This window comes from Anolis sagrei, chromosome X (assembly GCF_037176765.1).
Source record: "Anolis sagrei isolate rAnoSag1 chromosome X, rAnoSag1.mat, whole genome shotgun sequence".
In the NCBI taxonomy this organism is placed as follows: domain Eukaryota; kingdom Metazoa; phylum Chordata; class Lepidosauria; order Squamata; family Dactyloidae; genus Anolis; species Anolis sagrei.
The window spans coordinates 29360733-29378657 of record NC_090034.1 but is presented as its reverse complement, the minus strand read 5'-3'; the positions used below and the strand labels follow the sequence as shown (position 1 = coordinate 29378657).

The 17925-nt window shown below is 46.0% G+C and overlaps 1 protein-coding gene across 1 annotated transcript; it reads left to right on the top strand.

Moving 5' to 3' along the window:
- Positions 1-1243: 1243 nt before the first annotated feature.
- On the top strand, positions 1244-17608 carry LOC132781727 (acidic leucine-rich nuclear phosphoprotein 32 family member B-like). The gene is made up of 7 exons (XM_060786140.2): positions 1244-1489; positions 7385-7534; positions 7935-8057; positions 9860-10058; positions 11071-11165; positions 12964-13018; positions 17078-17608. Exons 1-7 carry the CDS (start codon positions 1436-1438, stop codon positions 17170-17172), a joined length of 771 nt encoding a protein of 256 aa, XP_060642123.2. The 5' UTR covers positions 1244-1435; the 3' UTR covers positions 17173-17608.
- The last annotated feature ends 317 nt before the right edge of the window (positions 17609-17925 follow it).

Genomic DNA, 17925 nt, shown 5'->3' with positions numbered 1-17925 from the left:
CCCTCTTTCTACTTCCACCCTTCCTTCCTTCCCTCTTTCCTCCCTCCCTCCTTTTGTCTTTCTTTCCTTCCCTCCCTCCTTCGCTCTCTCCTTCCTTCCTTCCCTCAGTCTTTCTCTCCTTCTCTTTCCTCCCTCTCTCCCCTTCCACCCTTCCTTCCTTCTCTTCCTCCCTCCCTCCCTCTCCAATTTCTTTCTCCTTCCACCCTTTCGCCCTTCCCTCTTTCCTCCCTCTCTCTTTTGGTCTTTCTTTCCTTCCCTCTTTCCTCCCTCGCTCTCTCCTTCCTTCGTTCCCTCAGTCTTTCTTTCCTTCTCTTTCCTCCCTCCCTTCCTCTGTTCCCTTCCCTCCTCCCTTCTTGCTTTCTCCTTCCATCCTTCCCTCCCTCCTTCCCTCCTCTCCTTCCTCCCTCCTTTCCTCCTGGGGGATGTTTAGCTGGGAGAAGAGAAGGCAGAGAGGGGACATGAGAACCAGACCTCCCAACCTCTGGGGATGCCTGCCATCGACGCAGGCGAAACGTCAGGAGAGAAGGCTTCTTCTCGAACATGGCCATATCGCCCGAAAAACCTTCAAGCCCCTGAGAACCATGTTTCAAGATTTCAAAGGGTGTCCCATTGAGGAGGGGGAGGGGGGGGGAGGAGGAGGAGGGGAGGGGCCCCGCCGCCGCCGCCGCCGCCGCCTTTCTGCTCCTCTAGAGACCAGGGCACAAGGGAGCCACCCATGGGTCGTTCACATGGCCGGGAAAGAGACTCCACGGGCCAGATGAAGAAGACCTTCCGGAGAGGGAGAGCTGGGGGAGAGTGGCCTCGGCTGCCTCGGAGAGTGGGGGGCTCTCCCCTTCTGGCGGCTTCCCCGCAGAGCCTGTCTCTCGGGAGTGCTTTGGTTGTGCCTTCCGGCATGGCAGGGCCTTGGATTGCATGGCCCTTGGAGGTCTCGTCCAGATCGAGGCAATCGTGGGGCCAATCAATACACTTGGTCTCTCCCACCCACCAGCTCATCCTGAGCAAAGCCAAGCCTTTGGGGAGCCGAACGTTCCCCGCCTTTCCTTCACTTTATGCCTCCGAAGGGGAAGGGGAAGGGGAAGGGAAGGGCCTTGGGGAGAAACCCCTCCCTCCCATGCCTGGTGAAGAGCCCCATGGAGGTGTGCTGCCTTTGCCAAGCTGTGGAGAGGGAGGGAGTTGTCCGCTAGGGGCCGCTGTGGGGCTGGTGCTGCCGAGGCAGGCGCGGCGCAGTGTGGCTTCCCTGCCGGAAGGGGGCGCGCCCGCCAGCCCACTCCTTCCTGCGTAGGGTCGCCCGCCTGGTCCCTTTTGTTGCCTCCGGAGCTCAGCATCAAGGGGGGCCGAGGAGGAGAAGGAGGAGGAGGAGGCGAAAGGAAGGAAGGTAGGAAGGGCCGGGGCATTGCCTTCCTTTCCCTTCTGCGCGCCCGCCCGCCCGCCCGCCATGGAGATGAAGAAGCGCCTCACGCTGGAGCTCCGGAACAAGAAGCCCGCCGAGGTGAGCAGCAGGAAGAGGAGGAGGAGGAGGAAGAGGACGACGCGTGCCCTCCTTGCCTTGGGAGTGAGGCACGTGTCTCGGGGCAGGCGGGCGGGCGGGCGGGCGGGCAGGGTGGAGAAAGCACATCGGGGGAGGCCCATGCCTTCAACCCACGAGTCCAGGCCTTGCCAGGCGAAGAATGAGGCTCAGTGCTCCTCAGAATCATTCACGTGCAAACATTAGAGGGGAGTCCCAATAGCTATGCCTTAAACCCAAGAACCCAAGCCTTGCAATGATAATAATAATAATGCTAAATGAATGCAACTCCCCTAATGTTTATATTTAAATTATTATTATTATTACTACTAGCCGTACCCGCCACGCGTTGCTGTGGCCAACCTTCCCTCCCTCTTGCTCTCCTTCTTTCCTTCTCTCCTTCCCTTCCTCTTCCCTTCCTTCCCCCCTTTTTCCTTCCCTTCCCCTTTCTCCCCGTTCTTCTTTCTCTACCTATTCTTAGATTGCAACTCCCAGCAGTCCTCCTGATCGAGCTATCTACCTCTCTATCTAGTCTATCTATCTGGAGGATTGCTGGGAGTTGCAGTCCAGGAATAGGAAATTGGAAATATGCAGGGATGGCGATGCTCTCAAAGAAATCCAAGGAGAAGAAAGCTTGCGCTTGGAAGCATTGCATTTTGATCCTCCTCCCCCCAAAGGGCCTGGTCGAGGGGATGCTGGGAACTGTAGTCCAGAAGAGAGTGTGGGTATGCTATTGTGAGGTTTTTCTTTTTTCTTTTTTTGCTTAGGGCCTTTCCACACAGCCCTGTATCCCAGAATATCTGCTTTGAACTGGGTTATCTGCATCCACACTGCCCTATATCCCAGTTCAAAGCAGAACAAGTGGGATTTTATTCAGCTATGTGGAAGGGCCCTTAGTTTCCAACAGACCTCACAACCTCTGAGGATGCCTGCCATAGATGTGAGCGAAATGTCAGGAGAGAATACTTCTGCAACATGGCCAGACTGTCCAGAAAATTCACAGCAACCCAGTGATTCTGACCATGAAAGCCTTCGACAACACTAAAAATAAGGCTCATAGTGCCACTCATAATAATTCAAATTCAAACATTAGAGGGTAGTCCCAATATCTATGCCTTAAACCCAAGAACATAGGCTTTCCAATGATAATAATGCTATTTATTTATCATGTCAGGAGCAACCAAACAGTTGTATTACATTTTTAACAAAACAAACATACAGACAAAACACAAAGTTTGCAAGCTTGGTAGTTGATTAACTGTCCTTTGACCAGTATCTGGCCACTTGGAGTGCCTCCGATGTTGCCGCAAGAAGGTCCTTGTGCATGTGGCAGGGCTCAGGTTGCATTGCAGCAGGTGGTCAGTGACTTGCTCTTCTCCACACTTGCATGTTGTGGATTCCACTTTGTAGCCCCATTTCTTGAGGTTGGCTCTGCATCTCGTGGTGCCAGAGGGCAGTCTGTTCAGCGCCCAGTTTTCTGTGTGCCCAGGGGGGAGTCTCTCATCTGGTATCACCCACGGATTGAGGTACTGGGTTTGAGCCTGCCACTTTTGGACTCTCGCTTGCTGGGGTGTTACAGCGATTGTCTCTGTAGGTCTTAGAAAACTATTTCTTGATTTAAGTCATTGACATGCTGGTTGATACTCAAACAAGGGATGGGCTGGAGATGTCACTGCCTTGGTCCTTTCACTATTGGCTGCTACTTCCTGGCGGATGTCAGGTGGTGCAATACCGGCTAGACAGTGTAATTTCTCCAGTGGTGTAGGGCTCAGACACCCCATGACAATGCAGCATGTCTCATTAAGAGCCACATCCACTGTTTTAGCGTGGTGAGATGTGTTCCACACTGGGCATGCATACTCAGCAGCAGAGTAGCATAGTGCAAGGGCAGGTGTCTTCATTGTGTCTGGTTGTGATACCGAGGTTGTGCCAGTCAGCTTTCATATGATATTGTTTCTAGCACCCACCTATTGCTTGATATTCAGGCAGTGCTTCTTGTAGGTCAGAGCACGGTCCAGAGTGGCTCCCAGGTATTTGGGTGCACTGCAATGCTCCAGTGGGATTCCTTCCCAGGTAATCCTCAGAGCTCGGGATGCTTGTCTGATCATAAGGTGAAAAGCACATGTCTGTGTTTTAGATGGATTGGGGATCAGCTGGTTTCCCCTGTAATAGGCAGTAAGAGCACCTAGAGCTTCGAAGAGCTTCTGTTCAACCATCTCAAAGCTCCCTGCTTGAGCGGTGATGGCACGATCATCAGCAGAGATGAAACTGTCCCTTCTGACAGTGGCTGGTCATTTGTGTAAATGTTCAACATGGATGGAGCAAGCATGCTCCCCTGAGGCAGGCCGTTCTTCTGTTTCCGCCATCTGCTTCTCTGGCCCTGGAACTCAACAAAGAAGCTCCTGTTTTGTAGCAGGTTTCCTATGAGACGGGTGAGGTGCTAGTCCTTTGTGATATTATACATTTTTCTCAGGAGGAGGCGGTGGTTCACAGTATCATAGGCTGCTGACAGGTCTATGAAGACAACTCCTATGATCTGCTGCCTTTCAAAGCCATCTCTATGTTCTGAGTCAGGTTCAGCAGTTGCGATGTGCAGCTTTTGCCTTTCCTGAAGCCAGCTTGCTGTGGAATCTGTCATGGGTCTATTTTTTCCATAATTCTATGCAAAATAAGTCTCTCCAGAACTTTGTAGAGGTGGCACAGCAGGGAGATTGGTCTATAGCTTTTTGGATCATTACGGTCTTCACCTGGTTTCAAGATGGCGATGACTCTTGATTTCCTCCAGATTTTGGGGATCTGACAGGATGCAGTGCAGTTCTTCATCAGTTCCAGCAGCCAGCACCTTCCTTTTGGACCAAAGTAATAATGCTAAATTAATGTGACTCCCTTAATGTTTGTATTTGAATTCAGAGGCGGCCCTAGGTAATTTTCAACGGTAAGCAAACAGTATTTTGGTGCCCCCCTCCCCCCCCCCCCCAATCAATCACTGATATATATTTTCTGTCCGTTGTGGGAGTTCTGTGTGCCATATTTGGTTCAATTCCATCATGGTGGAGTTCAGAATGCTCTTTGATTGTAGGTGAACTATACATCCCAGTAACTGCAACTTGCATAAGTCAAGGTCTATTTTCCCCCAAGAGCGCCTCAAGAGCACCCCTGGGCAAAATAAACTATACTGCAAATGCTTACTTTGAGTAATGGGTTGAGCCACCCCTGTTTGAATTATTACTATTATTAGTAGTAGTATTATGATTAGTGAGAAACTTCTCATCAACAAGATGAAGTATCATGATAATGAAAATGGAAAATAGGGAACATTAATCCACGGATATATAAACCCCATTTGCTTCATTTCCAACAGACCTCACAACCTCTGAGGATGCCTGCCATAGATGTGGGCGAAACATCAGAACAGAACGCTTCTGGAACATGGCCAGGCAGCCCAGAAAACTCACAGCAACCCAGTGATTCCGGCCATGAAAGCCTTCAACAACACTAAGAATAAGGCTCAGAGTGCTACTCATAATCATTCAAATGCAAACATTAGAGGGGATTCCCAATATCTATGCCTTAAACCCAAGAACCCAGGCCTTGCAATACTAATAATAATTCTTCTATTAACTATTATTAATAATTCAAATATAAACCTCAGGTGAGTCGCATTAGTTTAGAATTATTATCATTGCAAGGCCTAGATTCTCTAATTTAAAACCTAGAGTTTGTAATTGGACTCCTCTAATGTTTATATTTAAATTATTATTATTAGTAGCAATATGAGCATTCTTCTTAGCATTGCAAGGCCTGGGTTCTCGGGTTTAAAGCCTAGCTGTTGGAATGAGACTCCCCTCTAATGTTTATTAGTATTAATGATAATGATAAACAGATAGTGATTAAGAGATGGGATCTTCAAAGGCCATCTAGTCACAGATAATGATAGATAGATAGTTAATGATTGAGAGAGGCATTTATGATGGGTATACTGTAGAATTGTAGGGTTGGAAGGCACCTCTAAAGACCTCCCAGCCAGCCAGGAAGGCACCATCTGATCTCTCCCAACGGAGGGCCATCCATCCATAGGTATGATTGGCCATCCCCAAAAGACAAAGAAAAGGGCTTATGTAGGTTTGTTTTTAAGTTGAATTTGTATGTAATTCGGAACAGGGACTTTTTAAAGTGTAACTCCAGATAAGCACACACACACTATATATAGACTAGCTAGGTCCCTCGTGTTTCCTGGGCTACTTGAAAAAGTCAATTTGTAATTGTACAAAATGCATAAGGTTGTGGGTGAACTACAACTCACATTCCAGGTTAACCCCAAGAAAACTCCACCAGTACTTAAAGTTTGTTATGCTGGGCAAGTTTGCTCCAGATGCATCATTGGTGGTGTTGAGTGTGCTCTCTGGCTGCAGTGTAAACTACAACCCCCACTATGGTGAGTCAGTCCCCTCCAATCTCTCCAGTAAATTATGTGCCATATTTGGTCCAGGTCCATCATCAGTGGATGTCACAGTTTTTCTGGTTGTGGGTTAACAACAGCTCCCAGAAAGGAAGGTCAGTTTTCCCCAAGCCCCTCCAGTAATCAAGTTTCGGCATATCAGGTATGCGTACCTATCTTGGTTCAGATCCATCAGAGTTTGGGTTCAGAGTGCTCTCTGGATGTAGGTGAACTACAGCTCCCCCAAATCAATGTGAATTTTCCCCAAAGACCTCCACTATTTTTTGCTAGTCATGGGGGCTCTGTGTGCCAAGTTTGGTCCAATTCCATCGTCGGTGGAGTTCAGAGTGCTCATCGATTGCTGGTAAACTATAAATCCCAGTACCTACAACTCCAGTATTCAACACCAAATTTTGGCATATTGGGTAAGTGTGCCAAATTTGGTCCAGACCTCCAGTATGTGTTGTTGCTCATGGGGGTTCTGTATGCCAAGTTAATTCCAGGTCCATCGGTGGTTGAGTTCAGAGTGCAGTTCTTAGAATGCAGTTGAACTATACATCCCAGTACCTACAACTCTTATAAATCATGGTGAATTCTTCCCAAACCTCTCTAGTATGTTCAGTTACTGATCAGTTCCTCTGTTTGCTGTGTGCCATAGAAAATAATAGGAAAGGGTTAAGGGAGAGGCAGGGGGCAGAGTCATACAAATTCCACACCAGTGGAGAAAGTAAGAAACACTGGGATGTCTGTCTGTGATGGAGGAAAAACAGAAAATCTAGGATGGAATGGTTTCCTAATGAAAGCCTTCACATAGGTAGTGGGCAATGTGGTGTTTGTGGAGGACATTGGCAGGGCTCATGGACATGTTCATGGTGCTCACTATAACCTGCAATGTCATTGGAGGGAGGGCTATCAGTGTCTCCTGAGTAGTGGGAGCTATAGCTGTTTGTCGAGGCAGGAGCTCGTCTGTGTAAGTGAACACCCTAGCTACACACATACATATTTTCACTTTATTGTGTGTGTGCGTGCGTGCGTGCGTGTGTATAAATATATATATGCATGCATGCTATGGAGAGCATAGGGAAGGGGTAATATCCCTGTGGGGATTCCTTTGCTGCCTGTACCCCTGTTCAGAAGACTTCACCTCCATTTCTGTCCCTGTGATAATTGGGTTTTGAAAATTTGGTGATAAAGGATTGGAGATAAAGCCTCAGTGGAGACCCGTTTCCCCCTGATAATAACTCTTCCTGAAGTGGATTTCCTTTCCTTCCAAGGGGGGGGGGTCCCTCTCTCCTGTTGTCTCAGCCCCTATTTTCTTCACTAAGAGTTGTTTGCAGGTCAGTTGTTTGTAACTCAGGGACAGCCTGTATGCTACGCAAATCAGTGCAAATCCTGACCCTTTTTGTTGCCTCCCTTCCTCCCTTTCTTCCTTCCTTCCACAGGTGAAGGAGCTGGTCCTGGACAACTGCCGCTCGGACGACGGCAAAATTGTGGGCCTCTCCCCGGACTTCGAGAACCTGGAGTTCCTCAGCATGATCAACATCAACCTCCTCTCTGTCGCAAATCTCCCCAAACTCAGCAAGCTCCGGAAGGTGAGCCTTTGGGGTCTATTGGCATGACATTATTGTTGTTGTTATGTTATGTTATTACGTTATTATTCATTTATCATGTCAGAAGTGAATTGAGAATGCAGTTATAATGTATTTAATAACACAAACAAAGTTCAAACTTGTCATTATACTAAATGTCCTTTGACCAGAAGCTGGTGTGGCTGTGAGAAGGTCCTCCACTGTGCATGTGGCAGAGCCCAGGCTGCATTGTAGTCAGTGTCTTACCTAATAATCCTATCTATCTGTTTTCCCTTATATTTCTGTGGTTTGTGTAATCGTTTGTTGAAGGGATGGATTTCTTTTGGGTTGGTGGATGGGGTTTGGGGGGAGGGGGAAAATGTGCTGGCATCTGTTCCAGACTGTATTCCCTTTTTTCCCATAGTTGGAGCTGAGCGACAACCTCATCTCTGGTGGTCTGGAGGTCCTGGTGGAGAAGACCCCCAACTTGACGCACCTAAATCTGAGCGGCAACAAAATCAAGGACATCAACACCCTGGAGCCCCTGGTGAGGAATAGGGAATGGTACCCTATTAACTTGAGTCTCATGTGCCATCAAATTGCATGTACACCTCCATGGTCAAACATCTGGTTCTTAACATCAGTAAGACCAAGCAGCTCATAGCGGACTATAGGAAGAACAGACCTTGGTCATAAATGGAGACCAAGTGGAGCGTTTGGCCAGTTTTAAGTTCCTGGGTGTCTCTGTTAAGGAGGATATGACCTGCAGTGTTCATAAGGCAGTGATGGGGAAGATTGCCCAGTAGAGATTGGACTGTCTGAGACTTCTAAGGAACCCCCCAAAGGCCATCCAGTCCAACCCATAAGAGATAGACAGACAGATGGATGAATAGGTCGATAAGTATGTGGATGGATGAATGGATAGAAAGATGGATGGATGGATGGATGGATGGATAGGTAGACAGGTAGATAGATAAAATGGTGGATGGATGGATAAGTAGGTGGATGGATAGGTAGACAGGTAGACAGAATGGTAGATAGATGGCTGGGTAGATGAATAGATAGAAAGGTAGATGAATGGATGGATAGGTAGGTGGATGGATGGATAGGTAGAATGGTGGATGGATAGATAGAATGAGTGGTAGATGGATATGTAGATAGGTTGATAGATAGAATGATGGATGGATAGAAAGAATGAATGAATGAATGAATAAATCATGGCTTTAAAAGGGACCCCTAGAGGATGGGTGGGTAGACAGACAGACACACACACAGATAGATAAAATGGTAGGTGGATGGATGGATAGGTAGCATGGTGGATGGATGGATCGGTAGATAGAATGAATGATAGATAGACGGATATGTAGATAGGTAGATAGATATAATGGTAGATAGATGGAGGAATTGATAGATAGATAGATAGATAGATAGATAGATAGATAGGAAATCAGAAGTCGGAGACGACTGAACGAATGAACAACAGAAAGGTGGATAGATAGACAGACAGAAATGTCGGTAGGTGGGTGGATTAGTAGATAGATAGACAGATCGATGGTTGGATGGATAGAAAGGTAGATAAATGGATGGATAGATAGATTGGTTGATAGATAGGTCAATAGAATGGTGGATGGATTAGTAGATAGATAGGTCGATGGATGGATAGAAAGAAAGATCAATAAGTACATGGCTGGATGGATAAATAGATCGATTGATGGATGGATAGAAAGAAAGAAAGAAAGGTTAATAGATAGAAAGATAGAATGGTAGATAGATGAATAGATGGATGGATTGATAGAAAGGTAGATAGATGGATGGATAGAAAGAAAGGTCGATGGATGGATGGAGAGAGAGAGAGAGAGAGAGAGAGAGAGAGAGAGATAGACTTCTAAGGAATCAACAACTGAATGGAAAACTGCTGGTGACTTTCTCCCACTGTGCTCTAGAGAGAGTCCTGGCTTACTGCATCTGTGAGTGGTTTGGTAACTGCACATAACTGCAGAGAGGAAGGCTCTCCAAAGGATCTCCACTTCTGCACATGGGCTGCCCTCTTTCTCCCTTTTTAAGAAGAACTTTATAAGTCTCGCAGCCTTAAGAAAGCTCAGAGCATGCTTGGGAATTTCACCCGGCATGTTCCTCTTTTTGAATGGTTGTCACCTGGCAGATGCTACAGGGTGACAAAGGCAAGGACAAACAGACTGGGAGACAGTTTTTGTGCTACAGCTGTGGCTATGTTGAACTCCATGACTTCGCATTGATGTGGCATTAGGGGCTGGGCGGTGGTGGTTGAGGAGCATAGCATTGGACCATTCAATGAGAGGTGCAGTCCTTCAGAGAGACTTTATCTTTCAGAAAAAGCTGCCCCACTTGCGGAGCCTGGACCTGTTCAACTGCGAAGTGACAACGCTGCTGAGCTACCGGGAGAGTATCTTTGCCCTCCTCCCGCAACTATCCTTCCTGGATGGCTTCGACGCCCATGACAAGGAGGCCCCCGACTCCGACCCCGAGGCTGACGGCCTGGATGACGACTTCGAGGAGGAGAATGGAGAGGGTGAGAAACCACCCCCAGAAAGGAGGAATCATATTAGGAATGAATGCATGAATGAGATACTGTTTCTGTCCCACCCTATCTCCCCAGTGAGATCATTCTTCTTCTTCTTATTTACTAGCTTGGGTCCCTCCCTGGCGTGGCTTGGGTTATTTGAAGAAGCCATTGTTTAATTTTCAAAATTGCATAAGATTGTGGGTGAACTATAACTCCCATCATACCAGGTTAACCTCAAAACTTCATCAGTACTTAAAGTTTGTCATGTTGAGCAAGTTTGCTCTATATGCATCCTTGGTGGGGTTCAGTGTGCTCCCTGGCTGTAGGGACTATAACTTCCTTCATGTGGAGTCAGTCCCCCAAACCCCTCCAGTATGTTTAGTTGCTGATTAGTTCTCCTCTGTTTGTTATGCAGACAGAGTTGAAAAGAGTAGAAAAGAGTTACGGTAGTGGGGGGGGGGCATGTAATTTCCTCACCAATGGAGAGAGTAAGGAACACTGGGGTGTCTCTGTGGTGGAGGAAACATGTGAAATCTAGGGTGAAATGGTCCCCATATGAAAATTTTCATTTGGGTGGCAGGCAGTATGGTGTTTGTGGAGGACACTAGCAGGGAGTGGGAGGCATGATCATGGCGCCCACTATAACCTGAAATGTCCTTGGAGGGAGGGCTTTGGGTGGGTCTTCAGCACTATGGGTTATAGCTGTTTGTGGAGGCCGGAGGCTGTCTGTGTGAGTGGACACCTCTGGCACATACACATTTTCTTTCACTTTTATTATGTGGATAGGTTATTATGTGGGCAGATGATTTTATATAAAGATCATTATTATTTTATAATAATTAAATATTTTAATAATCAATATTTTCGCATGGTATTTTGATGATGTTCCCGAAGAAGATGACATGACTGTGTTTGAATGAATCTAGATGACTGCACATGGGAAAATATTCCCTAACTGTTTCCCTTTTGGGTTCATCCCAAGGCTATTGTAATAACTCTGATATATTCCTGGTTTTAGAAGAGGAAGAGGAGGAGGATGAAGAAGAGCTGGATGAGGACATTGTGGATGAAGAGGAGGATGAAGAGGAGGAAGAAGACGGTGTCGATGATGAGGTATTTATTTATTTACTGTGTCAGAAGCAAATTGAGACTACAGTTACGCGGGGCGTTCATTAAAGATTTCCCCTGATCCACTTCCTGGGGACTGAGAGCAATGAAACTTGACACATTTATGAGTCCTTCTCTCCATTGTTGCCACCTAGGGACACACACTTTCCCCATCTTTTTAAGCAATTGTCAACACTTTTCTTGTAGAAATCAACAGGTTGCTCTAAAGCCACGTTGTGATTTCGGAAATCAGAGTCTCGTCATTTGTAAAATGCTTGCCGTTCAAAAATAACTTCATTGTTGGAAAAAGGTGGAAGTCCAATGGTGCGAGGTCAGGTGAATAAGGGGGATGTGGTAGAATTTCAAAGCCACGGGAGCATGCTTCCATTTGGGCAACAGGTGAGTTGTGAACCGGTGCATTGTCTTGCAGAAGGCAGACACCTTTGGTGAGCATGCCACATTGTCTCTTGGCTTTGATGGCCTCCCGCGATTTCCACAGCAATGAAGCCTAGTGTGCCCCAGTGATCATGGTCCCCTTTGCTAGATCCATCAATACTACTCCGTGTTGGTCCCAAAATACTGTGAGCATGACCTTGCCTGCCAAGAGTTGGGCACGTGCCTTCTTTGGAGGTTTTTTTTTTTTTTTTGTCGTGTCAGGAGCGACCGCTCCTGTTGTGAGGGAATTGGCCATCTGCAAGGACATTGCCCAGGGGACGCCAGGATGATTTGATGTTTTATCATCTTTGTGGGAGGCTTCTCTCATGTCCCCGCATGAGGAGCTGGAGCTAATAGAGGGAGCTCATCCGCCTCTCCCCGGATTTGAACCTGCGACCTGTTGGTCTTCAGTCCTGCCGGCATTGACATGCTGACTGATATCCGAACAGAGGATGGGCCGGAGATGTCCATGCTTTGGTCCTTTCATTGCAGGCTGCTACTTCCCAGCAGATGTCAGGTGGTGCAACACTGGCTAAACATGTAATTTCTGCAGCAGTGTTGGGCGTAGGCATCCTGTGATAATGTGGCAAGTCTCATTAAGAGCCACATGCACTGTTTTATTCCACACCGGGTATGCATACTCAGCAGCACAGTAGCAAAGCACAAGGGCAGATGTCTTCACTGTGTCTAGTTGTGATCCCCAGGTTGTGCCAGTCAGCTTTCATACAATATTATTTCTAGGGCCCACTTGTTGCTTGATAGTCAAGCAGTGCTTCTTGTAAGTCAGAGCACAGTCCAGAGGGACCCTCAGGTATTTTGGTGTGCTGCAATGCTCCAGTGGGATTTCTTTCTCAGAGCTCAAGATGCTTGTCTGTTCTTAAGATGAAAAGCACACGTCTGCATTTTAGGTGGATTAGGAACGAGCTAGTTTTCCCGGTAATATGCAGTAAGAGCACCTAAAGCTTTGGAGAGCTTCTGTTCAACCATTTCAAAGCTCTCTCCTTGAGTGATGATGGCTTCATCGTCAGCGTAAATAAAATTCTCTGTCCCTTCTGGCAGTGGCTGATCATTTGTGTAAATGTTAAACATTGATGGAGGAAGCACGCTCCTCTCAGGCAGGCTGTTCTTCTGTTTTCGCCTTCTGCTCATGTTTTCTAGCAGATTTCCTATGAAATGGTAGTCCTTTGTGCTATTGTACATTATACTATAAGGTGAGGCCATACAAAAACAAGAAAACCACACTTTCTCCCTCTTTTCCCCTATTGAAAGTGTGAAATACAGCCTTTAAAAGGAGCAGGAAGGAGTCCAAACAGAACATGGACTTTTTTCCCTCTTCCAAACGCCTCTCAATGCTTTATTCCTTCCTCAGGACGAAGAGGAGGATGAAGAGGAGGAGGAGGAGGAGGAGGAAGAAGGCGAAGAAGGTGAGTCCGCCGTTGCTCAGTATTGTTTAGGATCGATTGTGAGGCTTAATTGTCATAATTATGAGTCTATTTGGATCCCCACTGCAGTCGTGAAAAATCCTTGTGGAAGTGGGTTTATTTTTTAGTGATTTTCAGTGGACATTGGGGTGTTCAATTCCCTTTTTAATATTTGTATGAGGTGTTTTTTGAAGGTTGCAAGCCGCTTTTGTGTCTCAGTCAAATTATTGTTATTATTATTGGCCATCTGCACACTTTCTGGAGGGTTTGGTGTCAAAAATTGTCCCCCAATAGAATTATAATTATTATATTATTATTATTTTGTTGGCAATCTGCACTGTTTCTGCAGGATTTTTGAGGCCAAAAACTGCCCCCAATTATTATTATGATTATTATTTGTGTTATTGTTGTTATTGTTATTAATGCCCACCTGCATTTCTTTTGGACAGTTTGAGGGTCAAAAAGCGTCCTCAATAGATATATTATAATTATTACCATTATTATTGCCTATTTACATTGCTTCAGGAGGGTTTGCCCCCCAATGGATTAATAATAATAATAATAATAATAATATTTTTTAGGGTAAAAAAGTTCCCCCAATTGATGTATTATAGTTATTTTTATAATAATAATAATAATAATAATAATAATAATAATAATAATAATAATTTATTTATAGACCACCCCATGTCCCTGAGTGGTTTCCAATACTTATGGTGAACATTCAATGCCAGAAAAAAGACATTTTAACAAATTGCATCAAAAGAATACACATTTCATTTATTCATTATTTACTTCACTTATATGCCGCTTTTCTCCCCCCAGAGGGGGACTCAAAGCGTTTTCCAACATAACTATGGCAAAATTTAATGCTTCACATACAGAAACCTAACGTAACGATAATAACATACAATTATCGATGAAATCTTAAAACATGACATCGTTTAACATTAAAACATGGAATTAAAAACATATCAATATAAACATTAAAATCACACAATCCAACAATTGTAGTCCAGACCATTCCAAATATCATATCTTTTGCACATAATTGTCATGATCTCTATCTCATGCCATCCAACTATCAGCCATTTTGACACAGAGCACATGGCCATGGGCCAAAAGGGAGGACAGGACATTTGAACCAGCCATAAAACTCGGTTGCCCTGGGGTGGGAGGATAGTGGGCTCTGGAATGTTGCAAGGGGCAACCTCCAGGCACCAGGACTCTTGAGTGATTTATGATATTGTAGCTAGGCTTGTATAGATGGGCAGTAGTACAAGACTCTTGTATTCCGAACAATAAAGAGGTGTGGTATCTTCAGCTCATGTGCGTCTTGGCGTCATCTTTCTTTCATGAGAAGACTAATCCACAGCAGCACAGTGGGAGCTGGGATACCTTACAAAAATCTCTGATCATTCCTTGTACTGCTTACTGCCCATCGGCTTGGTCCCATAGCCAAGTTTTTACTTTTCTTCTGAAGGCCAGGAGGGAGGGCGCTGATCTAATTTAGTTGGAGAGGGAGTTCCATAACCAAGGAGCCACCACCAAGAAGGCCCTGTTTCTCGTCCCTACCAGTCATACTTGTGAGGGGGTGGGACCGAGAGCAGGGCTTCCCCAGATTATCTTAATCTCCAAAATGGTTCACAGAGGGAAATACATTCGGACAGGTAAGCTGGGCCAGAACTGTTCAGGGCTTTCTAGGCTAAAGCCAGCACTTTGAATTGTGCTTGGTAGGAGACTGGCAGGCAGTGTAGCTGGCATAACAGGAGGGTTGTGTGCTCCCTGTACCCCACTCCAGTGAGAAATCTGGCTGCTGCCCAATGGACTAGTTGAAACTTCTGAACAGTCTTCAAAGGCAGCCCCAAGTAGAGCATGTTACAGTAGTCTATATGGGATGTAACCACATCAAAGAAAATACAACAGCCATTGGTATAAATTTAATACCAAATAGAAATTAACCAAAAATAAAAATAAAACTTGTCAACCCTAACAGACATAATCACATAATATGAATTGAAACAGGATAGAATTTAAAATAACTAGAACCATGTTTGGAACTAAGATGGTTTCCAACAGTATACAGTTCAGTAGCCAAAAATTTTTAATATATCTCAACAAAGTCATATATCGAGACATCTTAGTCTTCCTCCTCTCCGTACGACAAAGTGCAGAAGTTTGTCTTTTTAAAGGAGAGGAGGGAAGGGGGAGTTTTTAGTTCTTTTGGGAGGGAGTTCCAGAAGCGGGCAGCAACCACGGAGAAGGTCCCCCCTCTCATTCCCACCAGCCATGCTTGAGATGGGGGCGGGACCGAGAGCAGGGCCTCCTCCGTGGATAACAAGGCTGGGGCCAGTTTGTAAACGGAGATGCGATTAGACGAATAGCCTGGACCTGAACCATTTAGGGCTTTAAAGGTAATGACCAGCACTTTGTATTTAGCCTGGAAACACTGGCAGCCAGTGGAGCTGTTGCAGAATGGGAGTCATCCTTTCCCGGTACGGCGCTTCAGTTAATAACCTGGCTGCCAGTCTCTGCACCAGTTGAAGCTTCCGAACTATCTTCAAAGACAACCGCACATAGAGAGCATTGCAGTAGTCCAAACAGGAAGTGAGCAATGGCATGGACTACCATGGCCAAGTCTGGTGTCTTAAGGTACGGGTGCAACTGGCACACAAGTTTTAACTGTGCGAAGGGGCTCCTGGTCACCGCCAACACCTGAGGTTCCAGGGTCAGCGATGAGTCCAGGGTCACCCCCAGATTGCAGACCTGTGTTTTCAGGGGGAGTGTGATCCCATCCAACACAGGCTGTAATCCCACACCCTGATCTGCCTTTTGACTGACCAAGAGTACCTCTTTCTTGTTTGGATTTAGTTTCAGCTTGTTGGTCCTCATCCAGTCCATCACTGATGACAAGTTTAGGACCAGGAAGACATCCTAAGGTTAGGTGGAAAGGAGAAGTAGAGTTGGGTGTCGTCCACATAAATCTGACACCAAACTCCAAAACTCTGGATGATCTCTCCCAGTGGTTTCATGTAAATGTTAAACAGCATGGGAGACAGAATTGAACCCTGAGTGACCCCACAGGCCACCAGCCAGGGAGTCAAACAGGAGTCCCCCAACACCACCATCTGAGTCCGCCCCTCCAGAAAGAACCAGAGCCACTGCAAAACAGTGTCTCCAAGCCCCATCCTGGAGAGATGGCCCATAAGGATACCATGGGTGATGGTATATTCTTTATTTATTTATTTACAGTATTTATATTCTGCCCTTCTCACCTCGCAGGGGACTCAGGGCGGATTACAATGCACATATACATAGCAAACATTCAATGCCATTTAGACATACAACATATATAGACAGACACACAGAGGCTATTTAACATTCCAGCTATTCCAACTTCATGAGGGTATGCTCAATTCCAGCCACAGGTGGAGCTGCTGCTTCACCATCCACTTGTGACACCGAGTCCTTTGCTGAAGTACTTCTTAATTCTTCTGCATGCTGCTGGAAGGTTTTGTGGCATCATAAATTAGTTAAATTACCCCCCCCCCCCCCGGCATAAAGCGGTATCTAAATTTCCTATTTGACAGATGCAACTGTCTTTCGGGCTGCATAGGTCCACAGCAAGCTAGACTATTAATAGTCGGGAGCTTACTCCGACCTGGGCTTGCTTCGAACTCATGACCTCTTGTCAGTAGTGATTTAATGCAGCTGCTACTAACAAGCTGTGCCACAGCCCGGTCCTTATTATCATTATTATTATTATTATTGCCAATTTGCATTGCCTCTGGAGAGTTTGGGGGGTGGGGTGTCAAAAAGTGCCCAAATTGATCTGTTGTAGTTTGTTTATATATTTATTTCTTTATTTATGGCATTTGTAGCCCGCCTTTTTCAGCCTTACCTTGACTCAAGGCTGCTGCTGCTGCTGCTGCTGCTGCTGCTGTTGTTATTAGCAACCTGCCTCTGGAGAGTTTGGGGGTCAAATGGCTATATTATATGTGAATGGTTGGTGGATGGATTGATTGACGGTTGGGTCCTATTCCCTCCCCCCCCCCCTCCCAGACCTTCCTCAAGGCGAGAAGCGGAAACGGGAAATGGAAGACGAAGGGGAGGAAGATGAGGAAGAGGATGAGGAAGAGGACGAGGACGATGACTGAGCCCACCACCACTACCACCACCATCATACTCATTCATCATCTTGTCTTATGGACTGGGACCCTTTCCTGTGGTTGCCCTGCCCCTTTCTTAGACCCCGAGGAGGGGGCCACCCTTACAGTATATTTTTTTAAGAATTCAGGTTTCGGAGGCCCCCCCCCCCAAAATTGTATTTTCTCACTTTTCGAGACCTAACTTGTTGGGGACGATGGGTATCGGAGTCGGGATTGGATGGGATTAGGAGTCCCGTCCTCATCCTCAGCCTGCCTTCCCTTCCAACAATTCTCTCACTTTGTTGGGTTTTTTTTTCATCGTGGTCTCAGACATGAATGGGTTTTGTGATATATATATATATATATATCTTCTTTTTTGTTCCTTGGTCAAGAAATTTGAATAAAACTTTTGATAAAAGACTCCCTAAGGGGGGGCAACCACAAACCGAAAGAGGTGTGTTTCCCTTTGCCGGCCACTAGAAGGCAGCATTGAGTCGTGGGTTTTGGGAATGGGAAGTTCTGCTTTGACCTTATTTCTATTTTGCCTTTCTTCCTTAAGTAGCTTATAAATAACATTATTATTGGGTTGCTGTGAGTTTTCCGGGCTGCCTGGCCATGTTTCAGAAGCATTCTCTCCTGATGTTTTGCCCACCTCTATGACAGGAATCCTCAGAGGTTGAGAGGTCTGTTGGAAACTAGGCAAGTGGGGTTTAAATAGATCCCTATGGAATAATGTCCAGGGTGGGAGAAAGAACTCTTGTC